General features: G+C 45.8%; 1 protein-coding gene across 6 annotated transcripts in view; it reads right to left on the bottom strand.

Moving 5' to 3' along the window:
• MECOM (MDS1 and EVI1 complex locus) overlaps positions 1-19851 on the bottom strand; it is a 325153-nt gene that overhangs the window by 21682 nt on the left and 283620 nt on the right. For 3 of the 6 annotated variants that reach the window (XM_084212353.1, XM_084212356.1, XM_084212355.1), the window contains exons 3-8: positions 14011-14113; positions 12065-12281; positions 10211-10358; positions 9021-9177; positions 2408-3770; positions 214-301 (exon numbers count right to left, since the gene is read on the bottom strand). In XM_084212353.1, coding sequence (XP_084068479.1) covers positions 214-301; positions 2408-3770; positions 9021-9177; positions 10211-10358; positions 12065-12281; positions 14011-14059 — 2022 coding nt within the window. In that variant the 5' untranslated portion in view covers positions 14060-14113. The remainder of the gene's footprint in view (positions 1-213; positions 302-2407; positions 3771-9020; positions 9178-10210; positions 10359-12064; positions 12282-14010; positions 14114-19851) is intronic. The other 3 variants (XM_084212357.1, XM_084212354.1, XM_084212358.1) reach the window with 3 other exon arrangements.

Below are 19851 nucleotides of genomic sequence, written 5' to 3'. Positions count from 1 at the left end.
GAATCTGGCTTCCTCTATAATCAAAACATGTTGTTTCATCTGCAAAACATCAAGAAGCTCAGAACAATGCTTACGCTTTTCCACCACAATGGTCCAGCAAAAACTGTGTGTTTTAGGAAATCCAAAAATGACTAAGACTGCATTCATTTCTCTGCACCTGCTTTGAAGCATCAACAGGCTTGTTTACAACATCAAAATTCCCAAAATACTTACTTGTGGATGAAACAAGAATCCTGGGGAAGGTCTCAAGTATTTCTCTTTTAAAGCTTCCAGTGGATCAGTTAGCTTTCTTTTTTCTACTCTGTAAATGTTAAAATTAGATTTGCTTGTGATGAATCAGTCTCAGATATTAATAATCATACAGCTACTCAGGTTTAAAACAGGCAATTACACATCAAGCAATTTGTTTCTAGGAGATAACAGTAAAAGATAAGGGAGGAGCTCAAGTCTTGATTCCCACACACAGCTCATTACTGCCAGGGTGGGGCTGGGAATCACCTTTAAAGTAGATTATACCATTTAATTAGGGAATAATCCCATTTCAAGAGGTTGATAACCATTATAATGGGAACCAATGACTAACTATCAAGCACTTTTATACAGAAATTAGGCAACTGAGCACGCTCAGCACTAAGAGGAGAGGAATTTAGGGGTCCCTTGAGCAATGGATCCCTTGCCATCTGTCCAAACATCACAGCCACCACCCTGGAAACCTCCCCTGTGCACAGCCAAGGTCAAGCAGAGCAAGAAAGGTGGGCTTCAATCTGGGGTGCCAGCAACAAATCCTGGAATTCACTCGTGGCAGCAAAACCCAGTGTGGACAATTCAGAAACAGTGTGGAAATTTGAGGATTTTGCTTTTTCTGTTACTGATGTGCATGGTTTCATGGATGAATCGTGTTGTCCGTGTGTAGAGGTAACTCATGGCAAAGGAAGGCTCAGTAATGACTGCCAGAATTTGCACAGATTTCATTAAAATCATGGAAATGTAGGCTCACAGAATGGCTTGGGTTGGAAGGGACCCTAAAGATCATCTGGTTCCAGCCCCTCTGCCCTGGGCAGGGGAGTTTGCAATGCGATTTAATTAGTTGGTAATGCAGGACCATAAACCACGGATCATTATTTCTGCTGCTCCAGGCATTTTAAGTGAATATGACGCAAAGAAAACTTATGGTCCAACACAGATATCAATCTGGCATGAATAAAACCATCTCACTAAATAGCATCATATCCTGTTTCTTCACAATGCAGGCTTCTTGTCTTATGCACCAGCACTCTCCAAAAACTTTGCCCACAGCATTTCTTTTTCAGCTAAAGTAATAAATTAGCATAATTTACATGGCAGTATCCTTTTTTTTATAACAAGAGGCTGTAAAATCAGTCATTTATATTACAGACTAATAATTTAATGGCTAATATTTCTCTAAACTAATTTAGATGCATGACTTTGACTTGTTAGAGATATAAGTGCAGAAAGGGCAAAGGGGGGCTGACACACACAGGATGCAGGTGAAATTCACATCCCAGTGAGATCCATCTCAGTTCTGCTAGGAAACACCAGAAGGTCTGTATTTTACCACTGGTTTTTAAAATCACAGCTCACTCTCAGAGTGCACCTTTCAAAGCCAACAAAGCTCCCACTGATTTCACAAGGTAGACCATGGATGGGGATATGCACAGCCAGGTGGAGTGGAAGGTGTCCCTGCCCATGGCAGGGGGATGGGATGAGATGAGCTTTAAGGCCCCTTCCAACCCAAGCTTTTCTGTGATGGTTCTATGACCAAGGAGCCCACTGGTGATGCTTTGTACACACAAGGATGCCGTGCCTTCAGTTCTGTGAACAAAATGCCTGAAGAAACCAACCCAGTACTCAAATAATTGCAAAAAAGGGCAGAAATCATTCTCAATTTCCTTACTTTTAACACATCTTAGGGCCAATCTGTTTCTTTGTTGTACTTGTGAGAAACTCCTCTTGAATTCAAGAGGAGCTGGCAAAGTAGAGTACAAGGGGTACCGTCATCTCCAGGGGAAGCCAGAGGAGGCAGAGTTTTGGAAGAAAACGAACTTCAGGCAAACCAGTGATATCAAATACAGATCAAATAAACAAACATTCAATACTGATGCCAACTCAGAGAATATATCCAACCTCTGCATGAAAAGCTATGCAGGTTAGATAAATGACTCATGGCAACGAGGGCTTGCTGATTGCAGCATTGCCAGTCCTGTGGCTCACTTGGAGCAGCTGGGATGGGAGGAGGGATGTACAGGTCAGCATGTGGCCTGTGCCCCCCCTGCCCTGGCAGGGCAATGGCACCTCCAGGGACACTGGGAGGAGGACAGGGTGGCAGCTCTGGCAGAGCTGGCTGCCTGCACCGAAGGATGCTGAAAGGCAGCAGAGAATCCTTTACCTGTATATGGGATCCATAAAGAACGGGGTGGGCCTGGCATGCTGCAGAGAGGACTCTGAAGCTTTCCTCTGCTCGAGGTCTCCTCCTTTCTTCTCTCCAAAGACGTGGTTTTTCCGAGGCTCAGCCTGCCTTGTGCTGCTGGCTCGGCTTCGGCTGCCCATGCTGAGATCCAGAGGCTGGTCCTGGCTGGATGCAGAGGGGGCTGCTGGCTTTGAGGGGATGGGAGTGAGTGGCTTCTCCTCCTTACGTTTTATGGTGAGGTCAAAGGGAGACTCAGAGCTTCCCTTTGGGATCTTCTTAATTTCACTGGGTGATTGGGGCTCCACTTTCAGGGGTAACGGTCTCAAGTCTCTATCAGGAAATGGATACATTGATTGAGAGAATGCTGGAAAAAACGGGAGGGGAAACATGGAAGGGTAAGGTAAGGCTCCGACTTTTTTGTCTTGCAGCCCCACAAGTCCTGTTGAACCAAAGTACTTTTCAGCAATAGAAGCAATAGCCTTTATAGAATCATTCACCGCTCCTGACACCGCAGTCTGCTCCTCTAAGGATGGTGAGAAAATGGAATGATTGCTGTGGTCTTTCTTATTATTTATTGACGCCAGGCTCTGCAGAGAGCTTACTTTGTCTTTGAACATTTTACCATTTTCTTTAAATTTCTCTTTCTCACTTTCAATGTCACTTTCCAGATCAGAGCCCGAGGTGGTTTCCAGGTCACTGCCACTGGGGGTACTGACATCGTCAAGGTCAAGGTCACTACTCTCTGACTGGTCACTGAGTTTCTCATGTGGCCTCTCTTCAGAGGACCCTTCTGGTTGAAGCTCCACTGGCTTATTCTCCCCTACTGATGGTTGTTTATTTAGTGCCTTCAAAATATCCTGGGTGGCTGGCAGTATCTGAGGATTGGTCATGAGGGGACTTTGGCTTTTGTTTGTCTGATCTGCGCTCGGAAGTCCTTTAACAGGAGAACTAGTAGGTAGCAAAGGTGGCCTGTGGTACAAGCCTGAAGGAAACAGACCGGGGAAGCTAAAAGAAAATCCAGGAGCTGTTGGAAAGGTAAGACCAGCAGGATGCCTATTGGCTCCAAAATAGTCAGCAAGGCCCGGATTTGCATGATTCATATTAACCATGGACGTTTTATCCATAGCTGGGGTTCCAGGAAGAGAAATGCCTTGGCCAAAAAATCCTCCTGCTGCAAAATGGTTCTTGCCCTCACAAAATCTCCTGTGTTTATTTAAGGAAGACGTAGTGCTGAACATTTGTCCACAGTCTTTGCACTTGATTTGGGTTCTGCAATCAGCATGCATGCGCTTATGACGACAAAGGTTTGAAAACTGAGTATAGGATTTATGGCAGACCTCACCTGTATGTAAACAACAACAACAACACATCTCAGGCTTTGTGGTAATTGCCCCCACCCTCAAAGTTGTGCAAATAATACCATTTTTTACCCATCAAATGTCAATGAGGAAGCCACAGGGAGAGGTCTAGGTGCACAAACGCATAAAAGCAACTGTACTGTCCAGAGGCATCCGAGCAGACAAATGTCAGAAGAGAGCACCAAAACCCACTCCAACCAAGCAGAAAAGGTCTGGAATCACTAAAAGACACACTCTCCCCATTTGCTCTTTGCACTACACAGTGCTGCACATTCAGTCCCATTATTCCACGTTGCATCAGCCCCCAGAGCCCCCCACGGGCCATGACCCCGTGCTGTGACCCCGCATGAACCCACGGTGCTCCTGTGTGAGAGCACAGGTGTCTTCAAATGGCATCCATTTATGTCACTATTCCCATGTGGAAATGAATCATTAAAATAAATATTTGCAGGACCAGACAGAGATGAAGCTGCCTCACAGAGCTTTTACTCTTCAAGAATAGGAAAGAGGTGAAGGAGCAGACAACCAGGTATTTCCTATTTCCAAGAATAAATGAAACAAAATTTTTTTTTCTACTTACAATGAAAAATTTAATCTCACGGAAGTCCAGGCTGGAACCTGGAAAACCTCAGTACTTTCATATGTCCAATGCATTTCTATTCATGCAATGCATACAGTGCTCACAGGTGCCTGTAACTCTAAATTCCACATCTTAATTTTCCTAGTCTTAATATTGCTTATTTGCCTCTTGCACATGACAAGATAGATGTATTTCAACAACAATTTCCTTTAAGAATGAAACTCTCTTTATTTGCATGTCTGATGCTCAGTAAGAGCCTGATGACTTTCCTTTCAAACACCTCTGGGATGAGAATGATTTCAGTCTCACAAATGCAGCATTTGGGAGAGAGCCTGGGAACACACAGGGGAGCAGATCTGCCTTGAGGTCAGGGCCTGATCTAGCCTGTGACACTCTGCACATTGGAACTCAGCTTCCAGCAGCCTTGCACGGTGGCAGGAGGCTGGAAGGGGTCCCATGGTGCAGAGTGAGACACTGCAGAGTCAATCACATCATTGAGGCAAACAGGATTTTGCAGCCCCCAGGTTTCCTGGCTGCTACAAACCTTATGGAGCAAATTGGGGCAGCAACTAAGTTAAGAATCCGTAAGTAGAAGTGGGGTTTGGAAGAGGGCAGTGCTAAGTTCTCCAGGGACTTTTTATGTCCCTTCTTGTCATCTTTTGGATGAGTAGGAGCATCAGGCAAGCCCCAAGGCTGTGCTGTGCCTTGTACTTTTCATTATGCCAACATTTGTCTGTACCTCTGCACTACCTTGCTTCTAAGGGTATCATCTCCAGACTTGTTTGAAAACAAGGCAGCACCACTATCAGCAAGCACTGCTATCCCTCTGCAATAAATCCTTTTTAAAATTTTTTTTTTCTTTTCTTTTCTTTTTTCCCCAGCCAGGAAAAAGCAAGTGGCCACTTTATTTTTTTATTTAACTTCTGTCATATCATAAACTCTCATCTTTCACACATCAAAGCCGCACAACAATACGCATTGTGTATTCCGAGGCCTTTTTAACAATCATTTTCATGACTCGAGACAGTCTGACATAATTTACAATGGCTCTATTTTAAGCCTGCAGAGGAAACTGAATTGAATGTATCCCATCCTGCACTCTTGGTTCCCATGAACTGCAATCACGTCCTCTAACTTCCACTCGCACCGGGGCCCGCGCTAACCTTCCTGCTCCTCCAAATCCCTGCCCTTGAGAAACTCCACCGCTTGTTGTCATCTCCTAACTGTTTACCTCTTCAGCAGCCTGCTCCATATCTCACCAACAATGCTGCTATTGTTCCCGGGCCTGATCCTGCCCCATCCACCCGTTCTTCCCCTGTTCTCATCCCACACTGACATGCCCGGGACAATTCGTGGGGTAAACGGTGCAGGATCGGGCCCAAACACAGGAAATTCGCAGTGTGGTAATTCAGGAAGGAGGTTTGTTTCTGTGTATCAGTTACTGTTCCTGCTGGAAATCTTCATTCACAAGGAAAGGCAAGAAAGAAGAGAGAGAAAAATCAAAAATCGAGCGAAAAATAGGAAAAAAGATGGAAGAGAAAGAAGTGAGACAAAAAGGATGAGAAAAGATTATTTCAGTTTCTTGAAAATGCTTGGTTTTCTCTTAAGTAGTTTTTGTCCCTTTAAAAATATATTATTTGCCTATTTAACACAGACATATTTTTATTTAATACAGAATTATTTATCATTCATTTTTGCTCTGATTTTTCTGCAATTTTCTTCTATTTGTAACTTAATTGCAGGCATAAGATTTCTGTTCCACACTCCAGGGTACAGAATCAGGCCCCTTACCTTCACTGTTGAGGCTTTACACAGTAATTTCCCCCAGCTCCCACCACGCTGATCACAGAAACCAAAATTAAACTGACCCAAATTGTGACTCGAGTGCTGCATCCATAGGTTCACACAAGCTGGATGTTATGAATTTATTCCTCTCTCATGTCTAAAGCAGGATAGACCATATGCATTTTTCCAGAAAAAGAAATATCTCAAATGCATGCATCCTATAGGCTATTGTAGAATTAAAAAGAAATCATGTTTTATGAACTTTTGATCTTCTACCAGGTTGCATTGAGGTCCTGCTTCTTGTTCACATGTCTTTATTAAAGATAAGGCTTTGAGCAGGTTAGCTAGAGTGGCAAAGGACTGAAAAGAGGGGTATTGGCACAAACAGGTCTTCCTGAAATCTGGAAAATTCTCCCTTAAAAATCAAAGTATTATTCTCCATTCATATATTCCAAAGTCAACAGAATCAAGAAATAGTCTTCTACTCTGAAGAAAAGCAAAAATACACACTTAAAATTTTAAGATATCCTTACAGGCTATTAAGAGAGATGCAAATTAATAATTTGACTAAATGCATTTATCTCAGTTTTGAAACTAAATTCCATCAATAATGGCAATACCCCTAATATATGTAAATATTTATTATTATAATCTCAGCAAACAATTAACAGCTGTACCAACAATTTACCTTTTGGAGCACTGAAGTTATTTAAAACTACTTAATGAGGTGCTGCTTGCTCAAGGTGCCTCTTGCATCCAACAGGCATTCTATTGAATTTTTAGGGCTGGCAAAGAAATTTTGTGCCCAGGTGGCAGCCCTTGCTCCCTGGAGTGCTGTTCCTCTCGGGGACCGTCACCTGAAGCCTGGGTGTGTCACAGCATCAGTGACAGGCACACCTGATGCCACAGGGACTCTGGAGGAGAGTTTCACTCTAAAATGACTGTGACACCTCCATGGATATTCCCAAGGACTCCTCAGATAAATTTGTGTTAAAAGATCTACCTCCTTTTCGTCACATGACTTAAACTTTGGTAGATGGGGGGCAGTTTTCAACTTTAATTGTTTCCATGTAGGAAAGAAACAGAAGCTGGGTTTGATTTCTGCTGTTGCACCTTATTACACCCTTTAAATCTCACTGCCATACTTTTTAAGCAACTAACTTGTAAGAGAAGCTCCCCTCCTTGCAGCTTGCACTGCTCTACAGACCCCAGGTTTAACACAAACCCCCAAAAATTGCAAAAAATTAATCTCGTGCCTACTCACTCTGTACGGTGATTATCTCTGAACCCCAAATTAGCCAGCAGTTAAGTTTGCATATTTTCTGCTTATTAAAAAAATTACTGTAAGTACAATTTAGAATACGTTCAGCCTATTGTGGCATGTGGTTTCTATTTGGGGAGGCTGGAGATTCTGCGAAGGCAGTGAGTAATTACCTTAGTGTTGGTGAGTTTTCACTCAAGCCTGGGCGGCACACTGTAATGAGAGACAGTTGCCATAAACAGACTGGTACAAGTAAATCACAGTGTGTGGCCTTCTGGTGGAAAGCAGATATCTGCTCTAGGTGACCCTACCTCACTCTCACAGCTCAGCAAAGCCGACCAAACATGTGGTCTCCAAACCTTTTTGTTCTGCAATTACACGGCTGTTATCCGTAGGTTGCTCCGTGGGGTTTCATCCCTCACACCACATGTGAAGAATACCAGTTGTTGTTTTGATTTATCAGGAAAAACAGCAACAAAAAAGTGTTTGAGAGATTATTTCATTCATGAGAGCTTCCACTTAGAGACTTCTGTAGGACGTTGCAATAGGCCTACCTGAGGAGTCCCTACCTAACCAGAAGTTAGTTTCCTAATTAACTTTAATCATTTAATATGCAATCAGCTTTGAAAATTGTCAGTGAAATTTAATATTGGATCTATTTATACATTTTCTCATTGAAGGTGCCCAAACCAAAAGAATTACTAATCCAATGGCAGGTTACAGATTTTGCACAAATGAGTTGTTTAAGCCAATACTCCTCCTCTTGAGGAAATATATTAGCTTGTGGCCAAAGCTTTTCACAGGTGTGGTGCAGATATTTCAGTAAATTATTGTTGAGAGCAGCAAAAGATCAAGAGGTTTAGCAGACAAGTAGGGAAGATGGTCAAGGTACCTTTCCAGTCCCAGCAGGTGCCTGAAAAGGCTGTGGTGGAGAGTAGCACTACCAGCAATACCTTAAAATATTTTCTGCCTCTGCTTCCCCAGTGAAAGAGAGGGAAAGGAACCTGCACCCTTCCCAAGAAGGTCTGGCTCAGAGCAAGTGCAGCCTGTGATGTGCTGAGGAGCCTGCTTAAGCCCAGCACACAGCCAGGCTCACATCCAAGGCCAGCTTTATTGCTGGAGAAGCTGTTAGTGAAGATCTAACAGCTCAACTCAGTCCTTAAACTTGGGGCATGCTCAAGGAAGGTGATGATGAATCTCACTGCCTCTGAGATTTGTTTCCCAAATCCAGAAAAAGTCATGGCATCTGCTGTGGAGACTCTGCAGCCCAAAATCTGCTCCTAAAGCAGGAGCAGAGCAATGAGGCTGCAGCCACCAAGCCTGGCATGGCTAAATCCCACTCCTCACTTTGCATCTGTGCCTGGAAAAACATCCCCGGGACAACAGGTACATTTATACAGCACACAGTCTGTCTGAAAAGGAAAATCACACGAAAACAACTCCTTGCATTGGACCACAAATTACCCAGAACTCATTCAGTAAATCCCAGCCCTTGTGGCACGGGTGGGGAATTCCAAGGGAGCAGAACCCAACCTGCTGCTTCCGGAGTGCGCTGCTTTACGGCAATGAAACAACAACTTAATCAAAGACATTTAGGTGGAGACTTACATATAAAAGGTTTGACACTGCTGTGGATGTGTTTATGCTGTTTGAGGCCTGAAGAAGTGGCAAAGGTTTTGCCACACTCTGGACAAGCGTGAGCACGAGCCCCCACATGCTGGGAACGAATGTGCCTCTGAAGGTTGCTGGGGTCCGTGAAAACCTGCTAGGAAATGAGTACTGATTAACCAAGAAACTTGACTGTGGAAGAAGCCAGTTATTACAAGAGCCCTTCAAAATTCAAACCTTGGAGCTATTTGTGGGAGTATTTTAAGGTGAAAACCCTTGCTAATGGCCAGCAATGGGAGCTGTGCCTGCAGGAAGGGGCCTCGGTTCCCCAGGGTCACCCAAGTATTGTGTGGGTCTGTTCACCCCTTTGAGCAGAAACATTTGGCTTTGCTGTTGGAAATTGAACATTCAAAGTCACGGATTTCTTGGGAAATGAGTGAAAATGAGGCTGCTTGAAACCTCTAAGCGTTACTGCAATAGAAATACTTTATGCTGATTCCTGAGTGTGTGACAACAAGCAATCCTGTACACAACTCAGAGCTAGAAAGCAGGGCTTGGTTACATCATATAAGTGTCAGCTCAATATGAAATTCCCATTATTGCAGCAAATCAACCTAAAACCAATTAAGTCCTCATGAAAAAGGGCCAAGCTTTGGAAATCTGATAAAAAGCAAATGCAGAATACCACATACTATACAGATTATCCCCACAGCAAGCCCAGAGCTGGGAAGTGATGGAGATGCCTTAGAGATGAGAGCTGTACTCAGTGCAGCTGGGGTGCATTGCTATTGCTTATTTTTGGTTTATATTGCAGCAGTGTCCTGAAGTTCCTGGTCCCAGCAGCTGGCACACAGCCTGGGGAATCCTCTGCCCTGTATTTCCCTGGGGGTTCTTGCCCCTTGTTGACCCTCTTACACCCCACCAAACTTTTCAAGGAGCCAAGCCCTGAGCACAAGAATGCTCAGCATCCTGCATCAGCGCCCATTTCAGACTCCACAGCCATTTCCAAATCAAAAGGGGGAAAAAAAAGAACATATTTTCAGAGTAGAAGTGAAAACCCTTGAGAAGCCATCTGGAGCATGGCAGAAGCCCTACACCCTCCTGCATCCCAGGCTAGGGTACCCCCACCTCCAGGCTCCCCTGCGTCCAGCAGCCCAAGAAGTGCCAGGCAGCCTAAAAATTCACTGTACCTTGGCACAGTTCTCACACTCGTAGTGCTTCCCGCTGTCGTGGGACATCTGGTGACGTATCAAGTTGGACTTCCAGTTGAAAGCTTTGGGGCACTGGTCACACTTGTACTCCCTCTCCTCACTGTGTGACAGCATGTGCTTCTCCAGGCTGTGGAAACAGGAACAAGGCTCAGTGAGATGGGGGTTTATAGGAAAAGGAGAGAGCAGAGCGCATAGTTACAGCCAAAAGAAAGAAAATTAAAAAGCCTCAAAGGCTTTTTAACAGAAATAAGTCCTGTGAGGTCCAGGCTCACCCCAGCCAGGAGGCAGAACCTCCTTCTCCCCACCAGAATAACACATCCTCTCATGTTTTGCCAGGCCATTTGCAAATGCTCCAGGAGATGCTGCTGCCATCGCTCCCCAAGGAGATTATTTCATACACCTCTCACTATTTCGCTCTGGTAATTCTTCCCTGCAGTCTGAATTATTTCTGCCTTATGACTTTCCCTCTAAACACACCTTGGATGCCACCACCTGCTATAAATCCATTCCTTTGATGGGAGTCAATTTTTCTTACAGAAGGAATAGATGAGGAATAACTCCTCTGGAGTAGGATGAGTTTAAGAAGCCTCTGGACAAGGTACACCACAACTGAAGCTATTATTGATGATTATTATTAACTCTGTGCAATTGTGTGGTTGTTAAGTCATTCATTTCTTAGTAGTTTATTCAGTCTATTATTAGGATATTCAATGTCCACCTGAAGTCTGTTGCACATCTTTAAATTAAATTTTTTCTCTGAATTTTTACCATTCATTTGTAGCAAATATGTATTTTTAAACAGCTTTATTGCTTGCCCACATACAGAGCCATAACTCACACCAGTGCTTGAGGGAAGGTCACTACATAATGCAAGAGTGGATTCACAGAAAACCCACTGGAAAGTGGGAATTTAAACCTGGGATGCCCAAACTGTTTTCACATGAAGTTCCCACTGATCTCTGCTGAATCAGGGACCAAACCTGCTGGGGTTACAGCCTTGTTTGGGTTGTGTAGCCCAAACAGCAACCTCCATTCTCAGCCACAGGCAATGGAAATGCTTTCACTCTGCAGATGCTCTTACTTCTACCCATCTTCTTCTTTTGAGGGGGGGAAAAATAATTCTGGCTTCTCCTCCTATTTTCCTCCAACTGGTTTTCCATCATGTAAACAAGTTTGCCATAAGATCCAGAGAGTCTCGTCCCTGGCTGTGGCAGCAGCTCCAGGACTCAGTGACCGGCCATCAGCACTGGGCACTTGGGGACTCAGCACCCCCATCTTCCTGCCCAGCTATTCCTCCATGTAATTACTCCCACCCTCAAGCACAGCTCATTTGGGCCCTTTGTTTCATGTAACCTGGATATAGCCCACTTTGGCCCTTTTTGCAGGGAACTGTCTGTGCGGTGTATGAGCCTTTCAATAATTCAGCAGTTCAGAGAACGGCTGCATTCACGCTCGTTTTTCACTCTTTCTCACAGAACTGCCCATCTATTTATGATGGCTCCATCTTTGTTTTCTGCCTTTTCTCTTCAATATTTAATATTTTAAGCTAAATTTACATTTCCTCAATGATTCCCACATGTTAGATATCATCCTCTCACTCGCAGGAATAAAAGAACTGTAACACTGAATAACTCCCAACATGCAAAAACCCCACAGACCAGAGTCCTGCCTCACCCAGGCAATTCTTCTGACTTGATCTGCCTCCATCAGCCCCTTGAAATTAATCCCTCAGACTGAAAATAAGACATGTGGCACACACACTGCCCAACATCCCACAATGAACAAGAATCTGCCCCATTCAGTCACGTTTTCTTTCCTTCCACCTTCTCCTACCTTTGTAAGTCTGGGAAGACTTGGTCACACTCTTTGCACTCCTGGATTTCATGCACATCCTGAAGGTCATTCTCATTCTCGAGCTTCTTCTGGAAGTCCTCCTCCACCATGGAAAAGGCAGAGTGAGGAGTGCTGCAGGGGAACTTCTGGTGGTCCAGCAGCTCAGCCTTGGACTCAAAGAGCTGGTCACAGTCCTCGCAGCGGTACTGGCGCTCCTCTGCAACACACAGGGGTTGGGACAGGGACACCAGCTCAGCTTTCACCCATCCTTAACCACCACCCCACCAGGAGCTGGATGATGGTGTGGTTAACAGATTGCTCCTCAATAAAAAAAGAAGAACCTCAAAAGGAAAAAGGATTCCTAAGAATGCTTTATAATGTTAAAACTGCCTGGGTGACATCCAACAGGAATCCCTAACCCTGGCTTAGGACAAAAGTTTAAGTACCAAGGATGAGTGTTTAAATACCACCCTAAATGGAATTATACAGGGTCTAACATGGATATCAGCAGAGGCTGCCAGTCTGTGCATTTCTCAATGAAAGGGACTGACTCAGACACAAACACCAGCATCTAAAATAGCCAAAAGGGTGTTTAGAGATTTTAAAAGCCTCTTCATTTTCATCACAGTCCTTCTGCAGCACCCAGCCCTGTTCAATGCAAGCCAGAGATGCATGAAGTTAAGTTCTTTGCTTTAAATTCCAAAAAATTGGTCACAATTTCTTGCTGGAAAGTGTAGAATATCAGCAAAGCGTTACTTGCGAGTGAGTACTGCATTCCCTTAACTAGTAATTCCTGCAAAATAAAATCCCAAAAAACAAACTTGGAGAAGAGCATCCCACAATGGTTGTTTTGGTTTTTTTCTGTATTTTCTAGCGTTGGTCCATACAAGGAGCCAGACACCCTGGTTTGGTTCCAGATATAAACGCCCTGAGGCTCTGAGTCAGAAAGGCACTGGCTGGAATCCCCAGTGAATGCTCTTGGTTGCTACTTGACAGTTGAGCTGATCCAGAGAAAGTGTCATGGGGCTCTGTTCTTGGCTGTCCACGAGCAACACTTTGGCTCAGCCTGCTTCTAAATCAGCCCTGTGGGACATGATCCTGCATGTGACTGCAGAGATTTCCTCTGTGTCATTTATACAATAGCTACTTGACCATGGGGACTAGGCAGGGAGAAGAGGGTGCTGGACAGGGGGACACCTTCAGCAATAACTAAGTTAAGACTGGGGGAAAAGACCCAAACACAAAACCAAATGGGAATGAATGTATAACCCCCACTTTTTTCTTAAGAGAACAAGAATGTACAAGCAGTTACAAGAAAGTGGAGACCTTTGTAATTCCTGCCCTGTGAATTGTCCCTGAATCCCTGAAAAATTGTAAAATGTCTCTCTGGGCATAAACTGCAACATGCTGGGCATTAAGCAGATATCCCACACCCAGGTCCCACTGTGGCTGATAACCCACTGGTAGCACAGCTAAAAGAGATTTGGGAGACTGGGGGACAAATCTGAGCAACAACTCAGGAGTTTCAGGCAAAGAATCTGTGTGTGGGATGAGTAAAGGACAAGAGTGAGGAGTAAGAATGACTGATATGTCCTCACAAGTGACAGCAACATTGACAACCTCAGATTTCCTCTTTTCAAGGTCACAGTTGTTTGGCTAAATGACAAAAAATAATCTATAACCAGGGCCCATACATGTCCTACAAGAGCAGCACAATCTTGAGATAAGGACATGGACTGCTGTTCTTCTTTTGAAACCCCACAAAAAAAATCAAGTTTCCATCAGGAACAGAAAGGCAGAAGATGGACAAATGCAACCATAGTCCAGCCCTCCTCTCTGGCTGCAGTGAAACCATCCCAGATTCCAACAGAAGAAAAAGCCTTCCCAAATCCAGGGTTAATTTCAGTGATACTTTCTGTCAGGTGAAACAGCAAGAAGAGGCTAACCATGGATGTCTGGAGCCATTGTTTCATGTGAATAATCTTCACTCTTCATGAACAGTAGGAGCTCCTCTCCTGGTTCAATATCTGCTACCACTCTGTAGAATATCTGGGGAAAAAAAAAAATAGAAAGAAAAAGCAAGTTAAGCACCACAACAGGCAAAGAAGCATCAACTCCTGCTGGTGAGCGTGGCAGACCTCGTGGCCAGAGCCTGCCCGCTCATGATGTGCTGCTGGAGAAGGGCTGATGGACCATGGCAAGTCTGCTCCTTCCAGCCCCAAAGCCGTTGTGTTTTGGGCTCTGTGAGGATAAAAAGGACTGCTTTCAACAGCCTCTGCTGCAAAATGAGCTGTGTGATGACTGCAGATATCACCAACAACTTGTCTGCTGAGTTATAGCAAACCAAAGTACAGAGCAGCCATAAAACACATCCCTGAGTGCTCCTGGTAAGAGAAGGAGCTCCTGTTGCACTGGGAAAAGGTACTAAAGTAACTTTAATGCTTTTGCTCAATTATCTCAGCCTACTTTTCCAACCTTAATGTTTCTGTAATTCTAAATCAGACATGAGGAGATGCTGCTGGTTAAGCCATACCCATCCAGCCCCCCATTCCAACCACCTACACAGTCCAAAAAGCTGTGAGGAGAGAAGCTTGTAAGAACCAATGCACCTGGCTATTCCTTAGCTTCAAATTGAAACCAAGTGAAATATCAGTCCTGGATGAAGAAACACACATGAGCAGCCAAAGCTGCTCCTGGTGGCCCTGGCTGGTGACACCTTGGCCCATCATGCAGGTGATGGTGTGGGAAGGAGCCCTTTGGGGTGGCAGGAGGCTGTGGGGGAGGGCAAAGGGGACACCCTCCCTTGGGTCCCTGCACCAGAGGATGCACACGCCAGCACCACCAGGCTCTGCCGAAAGGAAATTCCCAAAATCCATCTGGCTGCTTTCTGTCTCAGCAGGAAATGTGAAGAGCACTAAAAAGCTCCATGAAGCAGCTCAAATAAATATTAGTAACTTCCTCGGGCCTTGTTAAACAAAACCACATGACAGCTATGCTTCCTACGCTAAAAAAAATGATGCCTTTGCTTTTTCTCAGTATTTTTAAAAGGTTTGCTCCCAAACTTTTAACTCTGGACGCTCATTGCAGTGCATGGGGAGAGAGGCAGCAAATCCCCTCCAGTGATCAAAGTCCCACAGATGAGCTTGTCAGAGGTAGGGACAGCTGTCAGGAGGTCCGTGGGTCCCTTCCCTGCCGGGTCACACGAGGACTGTCACCCAGGGCGGTGCTTTCCCTGCCCAGGCACACCAGAGCATCGCCCACCACAGCCAGCACATACCGGTGTCCTCCAGGAGGTGGCCGTACAGCCTAATCCTTTCTGCCTGCACAAGCCATGCCCACTGAACCGGCTAAACACCTCAAAATATCGAATCTGGACGCATTTCCTCAGATTTGGAGGGTTTTTTCCTGCAGTTTGTCCCAAAAGCCACTCCGGAGAACAGTGCAGGGAGTGGCAGTGGAGGGTGCTGGGGCAGCTCGTCCCACACTCCGGGGCTCACCCCTCACCAGGTGACAGAAGTGCTGGCAAAACACATCAGGCACAAGGTACCAGTGCCACAACCCCCTGCTTGGGGCCAATTTCCCCCGTAAAAACCAGCAGAAGGAGTTTATGGGCAGTGTGATCCACCCTCCCTCCTCAGCCACACCACCCTCATCAAACCACCAGCCTGGGCTGTTTGGGTTTCCCATTTGCATCTCTGGCCGAGGGGATTTCAAACTCCACAGAGTGTTTTGGAGGCTGAGAGAGCCTGGCAGTGTCCTGTGAATATCCCTTCATGCAGCCAGGCAAGTACCTGGTCCCACAGCCCCCTGTGGATCCAATGCTGCTGTCAGTACCAAAGGATACAGAGCTTCAGCGTGCTGGGGCTGCACTGAGGCAACAGACCTCAAACCATCAAAGGCCAAAACACATTTAAATGGAGCCAGCTTTTACCTCCTGCAAAGAAATCTGTGCCACATCCAGTGAAGATCTGCAGCAAGCAATGCTTGGCTTTCCATTTATTAAGATGGACGTGTAGAAAAGTGGATTTTTAATTCCAGAAGTGTAATGGCCTCTGCATATCTGAAAGGTAAGCTGCAGTGGGATCTGTGGAAGACAAGCCCACTTGCTGGCTGGTTTGGGGTGAAAATAACTTGTGGAATAATGATGTGTGCACACTGACTGAAGAGACTTCTGCAGACCTCTGTCTTGGGGTGGAAGCAGAAGGACAGGACACAGAAGGAGCAGCACACAGCCAGGACACAGCAAGACATCCACCATCCCAGAGGGACTGTGCCAAAGCTTCTGCTCTGCCCAGGACTTGCTGCTTCTCCCAGGTTTTGTTTCTCAGGGAGGTAAACCCCGCTGTTCTTCCTGGGCTGGTTTACCCCAGGGAGGTAAACACCGCTGTTCTTCCTGCACCCGCACCAAGGAGCGAACAAAAACACAGAGGAGCTTTCTCCCGTATTTTCCCTGTCCCACCAAAGGTGTCTGGACAGACCTTTTCACCCCTCACCACAGAGGGAGGACACGTGGAGTGGGGCATAAAGAGGGTCTTGTTCACAGGCGCTGTGCTGGGGAGCATCACTCCTCCTGGGGCAGCCCAGGACGATGCAGCATCTTTCCTGCAGCTGTGGGACACAGCCCCAAGCAGAAGCACACTCTGCAGCCAGCTGTCCTGTCTGCACTGGTATTTAAAAATAAAAAAAATGATCCAGCTACCTATCAGAAACTGCCTGTCCAGCCTCTCTGTCCCTCAGCATGGAAACAAGGTGAGGGTTTCAAAAAACTCCATTTCCATTTTTTAAGCTGAGTAATGTTTCTTTATTTTGCATCTGAAACCTAACATTCTCCAAAACAAAGGCTGAGGGACAGATTTCCAGCTCTGACCTTTTCACATCATTAGAGTATTAACTTTAATTATTATTAAAAATAATTTTTAAAAATTCTGTATATACAGAAAAATTCACCTGCACTAACCCTTTATTCAGCAATTTGCATTGCAGTGAGAATCTAAAATAAAACATACTGAAATTTAAACCAAAACAATCATGCAGGTAAATTTATTCTGATTTTAAGAGCTGTCCTTATTAAGTCACATGAATAGCTTATTTTTTTTCTCACTCTTCCCACCTGAAAACTTCTGGAATTACCCTAGGAAAAAAATGAGAAGCCAACTGTTGAAATGAACCACATTGCCTGAATTTTGAGGCAGCAGCAGATGACCCAGGGCAGGCAGGGAGGGGGGAAATCCTGCAGCCCCCAGGTGGGGAACCTCACAAATTCCCCCCAGCTCCACAGGTACCCCTTGGGCTGTCTGTGTCTTGCAAGAACAGCACCTCTACCACAGGCAGTGTTTTTGTAGGAGGAAATGCTATCATAAAGTAAGTGGATTTTTCAATTGCAAAGCTTGAAGATTTCTGGCACACAGTCCTGACTCTACTGTAATTAATGAAAGGTTTCAATTTTCTGGCTATCATTTCTCCAGCTGACTGATCCTGCTCCATTAACCAACTTTTTTGGGTTAACCTGCACTGGTCTGCTTGAGAACAAATATAGGAAGAGCTTCTGCACAGGAGAGGAACAACCAGAGGAGGGGGGTAAAAAACAAATAAAAGCAAAGTCCAGATGCTCATTTCACATGCCCTGGGATCAACGGTGTGTGACTACAGTTTATGTAGGAAGAGCAAAATCGGATTCAGGTCTGGAAACACTTTCAAAGTTCAGGGGGTCTGAGGTGGGGAGAAGCTGGGGGAGGCCTGGCTCATCAGTGCTCTGTGCCTGCCCACACCAACACTGAAGGTCAGAGATCTGTGCTACCGAGCAGAAATAAAAGCTCCCAAACTGCAAAGCCATAAAGGGAAAGGGGAGGGGGGGTAAAAAAAAAAAGGAACACACACAATTCACTTTTAAATGGATGAATAAGGCCTCATTGTTATGAATCCCAGTTTACTTTTCCTGGTCAGGCACTTGAAATTTTATTTATGCTTAATAGACTGCATTTGGCATGTGTAAAGATGACAGAAGCGTGAATTATGAACGACCTTCGACCTATTCAGGAAGTTGTAATAATTGAAATAATAGCGAAACGCGCTCCCCGCGAGCTGGGCTGGGGCCACGCTCAGCCGCTGAGCCCGTGTGCTTTGAAGCACCCCAGCCATCCCCCTGCCCCTGCCAGCCCCACACCACCCTGCCTGGACCCCCCTCTGCCCCCATCAGCATCCCCCAGAACCAGAGGGGTTAACTGAAGTGAAGGTTTTGGGGAAAAAAGCAGCGACTCAGTGACTGAGTGCAGGCAAAGGTAGACGTGCCATGCACATGTTTGTGGTGCCCCAAAGAGGAGCTGTGTCCTGGGGCATCCAACTAAACCCTTCATTCCTGCCTACAGCTTTGGAGAACATTGCACGTGCTCCAGAGCTGCCTGGGAAATTCAGATTTTAGGGCCGGCTAGAGATGCCTCTCGAGGTGGATGCAGTTTGTCCTTTACCCCCAGGCCACGTGCTGAACTCCCAGCTCCCACCACAGGGGAGGCACACAGGGATCCTGTCCTGCACTGGTGCAAACAGGAGGACCCAGCTTGGGATGGTGGGATGGAACAGAAGACCCCAAAAGTGGATTGCTCCCTGGTGAGCCCCACTGGACCACGTTCCACAGGTACACCCACCCCAAGCAAGGCAGCCCCATCTCCCAGCTCCTTTGGGGAATGTGCCCCAAGAGGCAGCGTGCATGCTGCCAGCTGGCATCCACCTCCACAGTGCTTCAGAGCTAGAGTGGAGTTTGCTTGAAAAGTAAAACAAATTAAATGTCCAAAACTACTAATGAGCGTTAGGAGCTCCATCAAAATCAGGGATTACACCTGCCAGACAAATGAGAAGGATGAACAGACACACAGCTTCACAACAAGCTGTAATTAAGAGTTTGAAGGGAAAAAACAAGAAAAAAAAAAATGTCCAAATAGAACAGCTTCAATTTTAGCTCCCGTGATGAACAACTTGTGCAGCTGGAGAGCTGTGTGATGAAACCCGAGCCAGGTTCTTTTTGCTGTACTCAGGCAAATGATAAATTGAAACAAACTGGAGTTTTTTCAAGGGCCAAAGTAGAGGAGTCCTGCCTGAGAGCTGTACTGGGCCCAAAGAAAACTTCAGCAAAAATCCCGAGGTAAAATTCAGCAACTCTCTGCATGCAAGGGGCTGCGGGGCACAAGTGGGAGCCCAGTGGGGAGAAAGGACCCTCCCAGCACCCTCCCTGTCCCCCTGTGGAGAGGGCAGGGGAGCACCACAGTGCCTCAGCACCAGGGCTGGGAATCCTTCCCTTCTTCATTTCCAAAATGCCCCAAATCTCTGTGCAGGAAGGACTGAAGGAAGGATGCTTCATAAATGCTCCCCGTTCTTCCACCTTGTGAGGGAAAAGGTGCCTCCTGCTCCCCAAAACAAGGGAGCTGCAGGATATCTCTCTGCAGGGTATCCTTTTTGTCATCTTGGGGGGCTGCAGGCCACCTCCCTCCCCAGGATCACTCAGGTCTTCTTCCACTGACAGTGAATTTTAGGTTCTGGGAAAGCCTTGGTTCCTCCAAGCTGCTCTCCTGCAAAACCTCTTCCCTGGGCGTCACTAACCACTGACACCAGACCCCAACTTCTGTCACCCAGCTGTTCTCCTGAGCTGATCTAACCAATCTGTTGTCCTCTAACACCCATGAACCTGCATTATGAACCACACCAATATCAAGCAAGGTGCAGTCTTGTCCTGGCTCTGTGGTTGCCCATAATTCTCTATGTTTTAACGAGCAGATGAGTAGGATTTGACAGCCCTC

The sequence above is a fragment of the Fringilla coelebs genome, assembly GCF_963513975.1.
Source record: "Fringilla coelebs genome assembly, chromosome: 10".
Taxonomy (NCBI): Eukaryota; Metazoa; Chordata; class Aves; order Passeriformes; family Fringillidae; genus Fringilla; species Fringilla coelebs.
Note: the sequence above shows the minus strand (reverse complement) of the source record. Positions and strands in the feature narration are given on the sequence as shown.